The 12,284-nt window shown below is 36.9% G+C and overlaps 1 protein-coding gene across 2 annotated transcripts in view; it reads right to left on the reverse strand.

Moving 5' to 3' along the window:
- The window catches only part of CDK19 (cyclin dependent kinase 19), a 118,984-nt gene that overhangs the window by 24,954 nt on the left and 81,746 nt on the right, over positions 1-12,284 (reverse strand). For both annotated transcript variants that reach the window (XM_063151007.1, XM_063151008.1), the window contains exons 5-6: positions 10,603-10,660; positions 9,247-9,378 (exon numbers count right to left, since the gene is read on the reverse strand). In XM_063151007.1, coding sequence (XP_063007077.1) covers positions 9,247-9,378; positions 10,603-10,660 — 190 coding nt within the window. The remainder of the gene's footprint in view (positions 1-9,246; positions 9,379-10,602; positions 10,661-12,284) is intronic.

Consider the following 12,284-nt stretch of genomic DNA (forward strand, 5'->3'; position numbering starts at 1 on the left):
GCAGTACATATTCTTTGAAAGGCAAATATACTTTTTTCTAATTAAATGCAAAAAATTTTAATAAACCAGCTTTTTTGTAGACAGTGGAACTCTTTGCAGGTAACTCCACGCTAACTAAAGAGGAACAGTGAGTTTGTTATCTGTTGTGTGCTCTCACTTGGCTTGTGTCTTTAACTATTACAACTTTTTAATAGATCCAATGTGTCAGCACCTTCAGAGCTAACATAAGGTGAGCAAACTCGCTGCTATCTGGTAGATTGAGTTGTAACAAGGAACATCTCTGAAGAATACTTTATTGGACTGTTTCAATTCACAAGCCATGACAGTCTTTTCCAGAAGTTATCAAAGCTTTTGATGCCAACTTTATTTCAGTTAATGGTGAGGAATGTGCATGAAGAAACCTTGCCTCCCTGACAGTACCATTGGAGAAGCTTCTTTGTCCTTCCAAACAGAGTGTTTTACTTTACAATATCTTAACATGTTTGTTACTAAGGTTTTCAGCCTTACAACTATTTCTAGTAAGGCACTGACAATAACTCCAAAGCATAATAAGCAACTCCATTGGATAATACATGAAACAAACTGGTGTGAAGAGCTATTCTGCTGTCAATCACAGTTATTGACAAGAAGTCAACGTGTGAAGCAATCACACCTGTCCTGAAAACCAGTCATTCTACTCAATCAGTGCCGTAATGTTGAAAGCTTCAGTTGATATTGCTGAAGTAATTATGCTTGATGATCAAACTGAAGGATCAGCTAAAACAACTCCTCTGCACCAGAAGTATGCATCTTGTTAGGATAGCAGGCATTTGGTTTTCAGCCAAAATCAACTTTGAGGAGCCAGCTTTTCAGATTTGGTAGCAAAAAGTACACTCATTACTGCATAGTATAGTGAAGGTAACATGTTTATGAAACTAACTTTCATGAGAAAAACTGTCTTCCTTCCCTAAGTAATCTTTCTTTTAAAAAAAAAAATCTAATTTTTTTTTAAACTGAGTTCATGGCATATGTTGCTCAGGAAGATTAGAGAATCAACATGCAGCTGCAAAGCTCATCTGTCTGGTAAAGGGCAAAGTCAGTGAGATCCTAGGGAAGAATAAGCTTACCCATGTGAGTTCCCATGGTTATTAACAGTTTGGAAGAACACAAAGCTGATACTTGGAGGGAAAAACAGTTAGAAGGAAAAAAGACATGGAACTAAAACTATGACCAGTATGGGGGATTTTTGGCCCACAAATCATTGATGATTCTTGATGTACATGGGACTAAGTGTAGACAGATTTTTAAAGGCACCTCTTGGTCAAAAGAGGGGTTTTAACTCAAAGCTATAGAGGACTAAAGCTATTGCTATAGAGGATATTCTGCCTTCTGAGTATTTTTATATTATTTTTCCTGCTCTAAAATAAGCCATATACAGTTAAGTCACAATAATCATCATGCAGCAGCAAATCTGTCAAAATAGTAAACAAAATGGCAAAAGCATCCTGTATGTCCCTTTCTAAGTGTTGCAAGGGGAAAAAGTCATAAGAATAGAAAAAGTAGTGGGTAACCAGATGTGGAAGTTTACAGGTCAATTTATCAAGCAATCCAAATCAAGACAATTAGCAGACTGTAGCTTTGTTGAAGATTTAGTGGTTTTGTTTTCCTTTTCTTTCCTTTTTGTTTTTGATGTCCAGAACGTGTAAATTTCTCAAGTTAATTGCAGATGCCAAGTGACATCCCAGGTTCTCAGACAAACAATCCACTCACTGAGTTAACAAAAACAATTTACAGCACACTTGTACTGGAGTTCCCTATTATCCTTAACTGCCCTTATCTTCAGGATAATACAATACCATTAAGTAGTGTCCTCATTTTATAGATAATGAAACAACACTAGGGATGGAATAAATTAAATGTGGCCAACTACACAGAACCCTTGGGACTGAATCAGTATTTAAAGCCAAGTCTTTTGAGACCCAGTTTACTGTTCTAAGAAATGAAACAGCCTGGCTCACATTACAGTACATGCATTGGTCTTACACCAGCAGAGACAGGTCAAAGTCACAGCACCATTCTCATTCTTTTCACTATTAAACTACTACACACCTCTCAGACTCTTCAGAGTTGACAATGACCACCAACTAATTGCCAGACTTAACATATAACATATTTGAGAAGCAAGATTAATAGAGGAGTAAGAAGAAGGAAGAACTAAAGCACGAAACAGTCAATGGGTAAAGTGTGCAACAATCCTGCAGACAGTATTCCTTGAGTTGCTGTCAGCATCCCAAGCTTCCCAAAATACTAATATAGTTTTAAAATGTTCTATTAGGTGATCTAATAATCCTTTACATAACTTCATATTTCTTAGATTATTGTAGTAGAAAATGCTTTCTATTTTTTAATAGAAGAACCTTTTATATTATTTTAGATATATTTTGTTATTTTAGAGAACAAGAAGAAAAAACAGCAGTAAATCATCCAGTACCTATAACTAGATAACAGAGCAACAATTAATCCTTGGTATTGAAATATTTTGCCTCTCAGAAAAAGCATAAGAACAACTTTGATAATCAAAATTAAGAAAGTTTACCACATGCCAAAACAAGTTTACCACAAAACATCATCTGAATCCAATTACCCCTCATGTTGTATAACAGTTCCCAAGGCATGAACAAGGCCTCCTTCTTGGTGCAGCCTGAGATTTTCTTTTCAGCACACATAAATGAATATTTTCTAAATCTCTCTAATTTACTTTATTTTTCTAGTTTTTCCACAACTCCTTCCTCAAATCACAACCTCTCACAAACAAGACTGTAGATTCCTATGCAGCAATCAAATGCTGACTGACTATGGACTTCTTCTTAATATTTCTCATGGATGCTTAAAAGCAGTCCCCCGCTCCTGTGGCTCCACAGACGACAGGTGAGAATCTCCCCTTTCTTTTTTTCTGAAGAGTTTTCAGTTTTCTGGCTGATCCCACCTGTAATTTCTGGCTTACCAGATTTTCCAGATAGGTCTTATTTTTTTTTTCCTTCCAACCCTCCCAGAACATGAGACCAAAAGAGCTTCAGGCATCAGTCCAAGATTTCCAGAGGCCCCACAGGCTGCCCAGCATGCCAACAATCTGCGCACGCACAGTAGGGACATCTGATGCACTCAGAATGTGTAGGACTCACTGCATAGGCAATATGGAACACATATGCACATATTTCCATCCTAAATCCTACATAATACACCCCAGAGATTTCCCTCTCTTTTATTCCTGCATGAGGTCAAATGGTATTGTTCAAACTCTGACGGATCCCAGCATACATTATAAATACATTCCTTCTGATACACCAAATATTTTCCTGTGACATTTGCTTCCAAAGGCATTTTGGTATCTGCTTACACCTTTCACACATTTTCAGCTTCCATAACTGCATGGTACTCTGGAAATAGAATGAGGTGACAGTGCACTACCCAGGCTTTGAATTACAGTTTCTCTACACCTAAGTCTCATTTGGGTTGGGAAATGCAGTTACCACAGGGCCATTACTGACATTTCTGATGGCCTATAATTTACACAAGGGCAAAAAGGTACCTAAGAAATGGGGATTTCTCAGGTTTCCAGGTTTATTTTTTCACTATAAACAAGCCCATCCTTTTTTTTTTTTGGTTCAGGACAGTGTTTCAGCCTTGCTTAATGGGTGGCTGAATGATCACTTTAAAGAATTGTTTTGTCAACAAAATCCAAACCATCTAAAATACTATAAGTCATCTGATGACATTTATCAAACATGCTATTGCTTTAATTAAGGCAAGCGGTAAGGAGAAGTAAGATAACAGGCTTGTTTGATAGCACTGATAACTAACAAGCTGCAGCTTGATAAAAACAAGTCATAATTATGTTATTACCTTGATATGCTACAAGATGCCCCAGATTGAATCATATTGGAGACTGCCACGTTTTCCTAAAAACCTATGATGAAAGAGTTCTTACTATTTGCTTTACCTACTAAAACATTCTTTCCTAATCTGATGTTCCCAGAGTGAAAAAACCCACTCTGATTAATGTCTCCTTTCAAGCTCAAAGTCAGCTTAACTTTTCCTTCATTTTAGCACAGTCATTTCCTTTAGTTTCCTTAAAATTAAACTGCAGAAGTCTTTGCCCATACATGAAAGGAGCACTGTATCTTGCCACTTACTTGAACCTTATTTTTTAAGTATTTTGAGTATGTTAAAGTATTTTCTGTTGTGCTGGACTTTCTAGTTGTTCAGTAATTTTATTAAAGTTTCCATGTTCGCAAGGAATTACATTTTTGCAGCTACTTGGTTTCACCTGAAGCTTGTTCAAGTTACTTTTGTTTGCAGGTTTTACATTTTTGCTAAAGTATGAAGACCTGATGAACACAGAGAAACATATTCTGGTTTTGAATTTTGATGCAGAAAATGCAGGAAACCTTCACAGACTACAGTGAATTTAGTACAAATTCATATTGCAGTAATGGAATAAAGAATGAACTTTGGCTTCTACAACACCATTTTCCCAATTTGCATTCATCTGGTAAGTTACTTGTAACTATGGTACCAGGTATTACATGTGTAATATTACTTATTAATATTACTTTTAATACATTTACTTTTAATATTTCAATACATTTACTTTTTAATATTAATGTTGCTTTTATTAACAAGTAGGGCTTACATTATAAACATTCACAATTCAGGAAATGAAATATTCCTCTCCATGAAACCCTAACATGGGCTTTTTATTATCCTTTTAACACGCAGAAAGCAAAAGCTTTTTCTGTTGTTCAACAACAGTATTTTCTTGATTCCTATATCTCTTTAAAAGATGATGTTATATATAGGATGAACAACTATCTGTTCTGCAAGGAAATAAATTAAAAGTAGAATATTTAATTAGTAGGAAGAGACAAACTGAATAAAGGACAAATATCACTGACAAATCACCCCTAAAATAATAAAATATGCTTATGAATGGTTTTGTGTAATATATAGCACTTTCTAAACAGATTTATTTAATTTTCCCTCAAAGTTATTTACTTTAATTTTCCCTCAAAGTTAAACCCATAAAATGTAACTAAGATCAGTTCCAAAAATCAAAGACAAAAATCCTGAAGAAGTCAAAAGTCAAATTCCAATTTCAGTCTTTGATCTTGTATGAGAATTATTCACATGCAAAGAAGCACACCTAAAGACTTTATTACAAGAATAAAACCAAACTGGACACTATAGTAGACAGTACCTAGGATATTTTGAATACACTGCTAATAATTAAATATATTTGAAACCAAAATAAGGAAGAGAGTATTACAAGTAGAATACAAAAAATGCATTTAAAATAAAGTAAAATCAAGACAAAGTCAGTAAAAACCTAAGCAAACATCTGATTCACTCTTGGATAATGTTGCAGAAGAGAACTGATGACAATGATTTCCTACTAAATTCAAACAAAAATATTTCTCACTATGACAAAACTGAAAGAGAAAATTCTACTTTCAGCCTTATCTTATTTGTATTTATTAATCAATAAAAGTTATGTATTAGACACGGGAGAATAGCTGTGGAAAACAAGTAGCTATACTAAATAATCTTTTTCCCCCATAATTTGCTATATCTAATCACCTTCCTTCTAAATTATTGTTTCCAACTCCAGAGCAGTTAAATCTTACTTAATTTCTGAGTTATTACTAAAAGCAACACATTAGACTTCCTGAGAATTGCATAATATTAAGAGATCTAAAAATTGTATTTCTTCCACAGAGATTTAAGAGAAAGTTTTAAGAGTTGCATCTTTTGCCAAAAACATTAGCATTTGAATTAAATTCTCACTAGCATGCTTAGCTCATGAAAATGGCCTAATTTTAAGTGCACATAGTGCTGGAAGCAAAATACAAGTCTGGACTCAATAAACTGCATGAACATCATCACTACTGTCATTTTCTTACTCACTTCTTTGCCTTAAAGCTGCACATAGATCAGCCCCATGTGCCTTTTTGCTTTTCTCTTCTCTTCTCTTCAATCACACGCTCCTCTAATCCTTCAGTCAGCCTACAAATCTCAACTTGCAACTCTTCTTGTTGTCATTTCCTTATTTTTATTTTACTGCCCAAATAGTTTCGAGTCCCCTCAGCACTCACGCTGCATGCCAGGTACTATGTAACCATTCCCACCCCTCCTGGGTGACTCACTGGTGTGATACAAGAAATAAAAGCCTCAGAAATAATAAACTACTAGCAAAACCAGATCTCTCCAAAGTACCATCATCCCCTGAAGTTTCGTAGGAACTTCTTGCCTGTGTTTTAGTATAGACTAGAGATCCCTCAGGGCAAGAACCAAGTTATTTATGACATAATTAAACAAACAACAGCATTATACTAATTCACCCTTCAAAGAGATACCCTGAGATAGTGGTACATATCACTCACCCAAATCTCCAAACAATATGCCATCTATCAAAAGCAGGTAGCTGTCAGCAGAGGTAACTTCCCTGTACCACACACGCAGGTCACTCAGTAGTCTGGTCCCTTCACATCAGTGTTTTCCACTATGAACATAGGGCAATTTAAGCAGCTAATTTGCAGGTGTTGGAGGCAATCCTCTTGGTATTTTCTTTAAAACACTCCAGCAAACACAGACTTAGTAGTTAGCAGCCCATTTTGCATAGTGGGAGATGCAAAGCAGGCCCTAAGAGTTTGCTCCTGTCACCACGGGACTGTGCTGTCTCAGGGTCTCTCGCTGGTCAGAGTGACTCCGAGAAATGTTAGAAAGTCTCTTTTCCCAGCCCAGTGCTTGAAGAAGGAGGCAGAGCTCTTCAGTTCTTGGTCTCAAGGTTGTTTATTGTTCCTTATCTATAAAATATTTTCTCCTGTCCAGCTGAGGTACACTCAGCAAGACAGTCCAGGCACTCTGCCTGCCTCCGGGGCGGTGTTGTGTCTTTATACTAAAAACATTGTAATACTACGTATACAATGTTTACAATTACTTTCCAATACCTATCACCCATGTTAGACTGTGAGCTTCTACTCTAAACCAATCACAGCAGAAGATGGAAGCCAACAAGAAGAAGGAGAAAAGCAGGACACACCCACATCCCTCCATCTTGCTCCCCTGAACCCCCATTCTAAAAAACTCCAAAATCTACTTTTTCACCTCATGATAAATTCACTATTATTCTACTTAATTTGTCATGGCTTGCAGATCTTCATCTAAGGTTGGTAGCTTGCTCCACGGGTCATAATCAAAACCACAGGTGTTTTGGGCTCTGTGCCAGGGCCTCTGAGCCCCCTGGCAGGGGTCTTGGCTGCTCAGGACAGCCAGAGGGATGTCCTGGGTTCCGACATTGTGCCAGAGGCATGCAGGGGACAGGGACATTACAAGGCTCCATCCCCAGCTCCCACTGGAGCAGATCCCCTGGGATGCCTCTGTCTCAGGTGAGGTAGAGCTGCAGAGGGAGTGTGCTGCCATGCAGGAGTCAGTCTGCAAGGTGACACTGGCCTCACACTGGGAGAGACACTCTGGTTGGGGCACAGGGACACCAGCAAAAGGAGCTGTGGGAGGAGGTGAACAGACCATGGGGCATCATGGAGAACAAACAGAACATAAACAGGGTCACTTCAGGGATACTGAAAAGATTTCTAGTGGACTTGGGGGTAAACTGTATGTGTCATCCCTCAGATCTGCTGCTGAGGAAGAAGAAGAACCTGGTTAGGGATATGATAATCAATGGCAGCCTTGGCTGTAACAACCATGAAACAGTGGAGTAACAAAGGCAAGAGGCAGAGGTACCCAGCATGGTTAGAAGCTGGAGAACCTGCTCCAGGAGAGGATAATGAGGGACATAGCTTGTTCAGACTGAAGAGGAATCTAAGAGCAGCCCCACCAGAACCTACACAGAGGTGACCATGATGATGGAGCTAGGCTCTGACAATGGCATACAACAGGAGAGAGAGAGATTATCAGCATAAACCAAAACAAAAAGTTGTAACTAAGTATGAAAAAAATTTCTTTGCTATGAGGATGATTTTGCAGTGGAACAGGTTAACCAGAGAGGGTGTGAAATCTTTGTTCTTAGAGGTTTTCAAGACGTAAATGGACAAACCCGCCAACAGACCAGGCAGAATTCATAGTGGGCATTGTTTTGAACAGGAGGATGAACAAGAAACCTCCCAGGGTCCCTTTTGACCTGACTGAATCTGTCTACAGTTATTACTTTTCTTTGGACCAGGTTTTTTGTTTTGAAATGGATCAGATTTTCCACACTTCTGATACTTCAGCTTTTGCTGCAGAGTTCTCCTAGAGTTCACAAATAAATTCCTGCACTGGAGAATTCCAAATGGAAGTTGAAAAGCTATAAAGAATTGGCAAATGTAAGTCTACATCAAAAAGTCATGTATCAGTTCATTAATTCTCCAAACCTTTTGCTGTATATGGTAGCTGAATAAACAGGAGTTTAAAAAAAAACACACCGTGAGCCTTAAAAGTGCTGGTCCACCCAAGAGAACACTCAAACTGAGCTGCCAGTACAACACAGTATTTTGTAACTCTCTGAACAAAGGCCCAAAAGCATCTCCAAAAACTTCTGCAACAGAAAAATGCCTGCCAAGAAAGCCACCTGTGTACTCACAGGAATGATTTAACACTATTAACAAAGGGTCATGTTTTCTTTGCAGTTCAATATATAATCCAAGCATGCCTCCCATGCACCTCAATGCTTTAATTCTCCAAACAGCTGGGCACAGAGGCTGATTGTGCTTCTGGAACTTACTAGGGCAGAAAAGAACCTGGCTACCAGCATTTCCTGAACATGGAGCTTTGTAAGTCATCAGGAGGAAATGATTTGCAGATTATGCACAGCACAGGAGTCCAGCCTTCTGCTTATCAAGACATACATTTCATGGAAACATCTGGACATGAAACACTCTACAAAAATGCCACAGCTCTTTCCCTTTTGAAGTTTTACAACATTACAAGATTTCTAAATCAATAATAAGAAAACATATAAACCAATTCAAAGGATATTTTTGTTTCAAAAACAAAACAAACTAGATATTTAAAATGCCTAGGTTATATTGAAAATAAAAGCACAGCCCTCAAAAAGTTTTCATCTTGATTAATCCTTTATGGATGGGATCATCTGAAGCTACTTCAGTGAAAAAACCTTAAAACCAGCTGGCCAGCTGACCATCCTCTGTATTATAAGGATACTGTCCTTACAGAACTTGCAGGCAAGTGTCTTTCTTCAGGACAACTCACCAATGGCCTTTGTGTAATGCCTGGCCCCAAGTAACAGCTCTGGAGCTCTGTACCAGAATGTCACCACAACAGGATCCAAGTCTGCCAATGGCTTCAAAGGTGAGTTAAACAATCTTGCAAAACCCATATCAGCTGGGGAATGGGGAGAAAAAATGAGAAGATTATTTAAATTCTAATACAAATAAATCAAAATTCAATAGTATTGTCAAAAGCAATTACAAAAACAGCTCAAAATCATTAAAAATTACAAATCAAAGTTTCTAACAAAACAAAAACTACTTACAACAATACTGGATCAAATTTTTCTAAGGCTAAATTCAATTTAGTCCATTCCTAAAATGAAGGATAACATCTGATGTGTTTTGATCATGGTATTGTAAAACTTTACATAACACAGATGCCTGTTCATTTTTTTGAACTCTAACAGAAACTTAACCAAAGTCAACAGGTTAGTAGGTCTCTAATGTACATTTTCTCCTTTATTTTTACATATGCTTACAAAACTGTGAGTCCTTGTATTTACCCAAAGTGCAAAATTAAAATGACTGCAGTGTAAATTGTTTTTGCACTATTTTTCAAGGCATGCCTCCTACATGTTTTGGAGGAATGAGCTCCAGAGTCAGTCAGCGGGCACTGTTACAGAGGTGCATTTTAAAACTAAGCATTCATTCTATGGAACTCAAAAATTCTCCTCAGAATGAGCCTGGTAAGTAACAGTAAGAAATGCTAGATGGGAAAGCACAAAATTTGGTACATTGTCAAACCCACACATTTTAAATCCAATTGAAATCTGAAACTTTTCTTTCACACAAACTTCAGCATTGCCACATGATTTATTTAAAAAAGGTAATATCCACATCACTGAAACTGAGAAGGGAATTAGATTTTGGATAAAGACCATCACAGCTACATATGTTACTCACCTTGACACCAAATAACTTTTGCATAACAAACCTTTGTATCTCTACAAACATGTGCAGTAATGTCATTTATATAAAAAATAAAAAAGCAAACACCATTTATAAGTAACAATGCTAACTTATGCTAACTAATCATAGTAGAAGTCTAAAGAACCCTGGTCATCACCACTGTTCTCTGTGGTTATTACTTTTTTGTTTCATACAGATGCTTTTATGTTTCATGTTATACCCTTGGCAAGTTTAGAAAAGCCTAACAATATATTTGGAATTTCTTAAGTCTGTAAAGTCAGTGCATGAGATTTAAAACTGAACTAAAGGTTGTAGATACATACACTCAAAGAATACTGAAGATCCGTTTCTATCTTACACAGAAGATGCATTTTTTCTATTATAGTAATGTCTTAGCTGCACAATTAAATTTTCTCAAAAAGTTTACCTATTTTGACTCTTCCTCTTTCAGGACCTTCACCCATTACCAGAATGTTTGCTGGTTTCTGGAAAACAAAAGCAGAATTTTTAGCTGATCAGCCTTTGATGATTATTTTTGAGAATAATATAATATATACATTTATTTTATGATGAAAAAATCTCTGGAAAAATCCTTAGAAGTCTGAAAGTACCATACCTTTATCTTGCTGACATTTAGTTTTTATTCTAGCTACCAATTTCACAATTAGAAAACAGAAACATACTTTGACATTTCACAGTAAGAAATGCCATCTTTAAGTAAATGTGCATTTCTATTGTTACTAGAATAATTCTAATCACTGGAGAGATTTTCTTCTAGAGGAAAGTTTTACATTAGCTTAACTTTTATGCTACACATTAATAATCTGGCAAGAACCACTTTTGCTGGTATAACTTATTTCAAGTGATGCCAAATCTTGGTATACAAATGCATAGTTGAGAGCCACTTTTGTTTTCATCCTATATAACTACATTTTAGAGCTGTGCTTGTTTTTAGTGTATGAATGATAAAAATCACATGGGTAAAAACACTTTTTTCCCCACAAAGTTGATTTCATGCTATGAGAATTCTCTTGAAACAGGAGTATTCACGCACAGCTACATCCCAAAAGGTTTTGATAGTGCAGACAGCAGCTTTACAAGTAGAACAAAACCTTTATAGGCATTTTTTGCAATCTATTTGTTTGCAACCAGCTGTTTGTGAACACCACATAAAATCTGCACATGACATCACAGCAATTGTTCTGCAATTAGGATCTAGGTTCCCTCAAACATCAACAGTCATTCCTTGGAAGCTTTTGTCCTATTGTGTTAACAGCTGTAAAAAGTAAACAAGATTGAAAACATTAAGTGATTTGAATGAAGAGATGCATAACAAAGCTTCAAAGCAGGATTTTTGGAATATTATTCAAACAATAATTATATCTAAATCCTTAATGCCTGCAGAGGGGTCTGCTCAAGCAGGATTTGTTCAAGAATCTGAAAGAGATGTCCAGAAAACCAATGTCAGAATCTCACTTAAATTCTCAGTTCCTTGCCACTATTTACCTGAAACGAGACACTCAAACTAGGGTTTCTAATTTGACTCAAAATTACACACCTTTAGCTTTTCTGAAAAAGGAAACAAACAAAAAAAGCACTCTACTTCACCTATTCTTTTTCCTTCCCCCAGGAAGCTGTTCTTCCCATCCCACACCCAGTGCTTACTTTGGTTCTTCCCTGGCTCCAACCATTGCCTCTCTTTCCAGATTCCTCTTTTATTCTTCCTTTTTTAATCTGTAATTCTCAACACCATCACTGACTTTTAATTCCCCAACATATACTGGAACCATTCAAGAGGCAATATGCACTCCCTTCTTGGAAAACACAACTGATTTCAACTGACCTTGAGCAAACACTCACCAGCAAATCTAGGAAAGAGAAAGATGAAGCTCGCTCTGGGCTAATATTTAATGACAATAAAATCAACACCTCAAGGCAATTGTTGAACTCTGGTTGTACATTTATGTATTACCCTGAATTGAATATTCCAGAGAACAAAATAATCACTTTCTGCATATTCAGTAACCAGGCAGCAAGAGATGCATGCAAGTTCACATTTTACCTCTGTTAGAAATCATATGGATACAACTGTGCTAACCAAGAGAGCAG

This window comes from Melospiza melodia, chromosome 3 (assembly GCF_035770615.1).
Source record: "Melospiza melodia melodia isolate bMelMel2 chromosome 3, bMelMel2.pri, whole genome shotgun sequence".
Taxonomy (NCBI): domain Eukaryota; kingdom Metazoa; phylum Chordata; class Aves; order Passeriformes; family Passerellidae; genus Melospiza; species Melospiza melodia.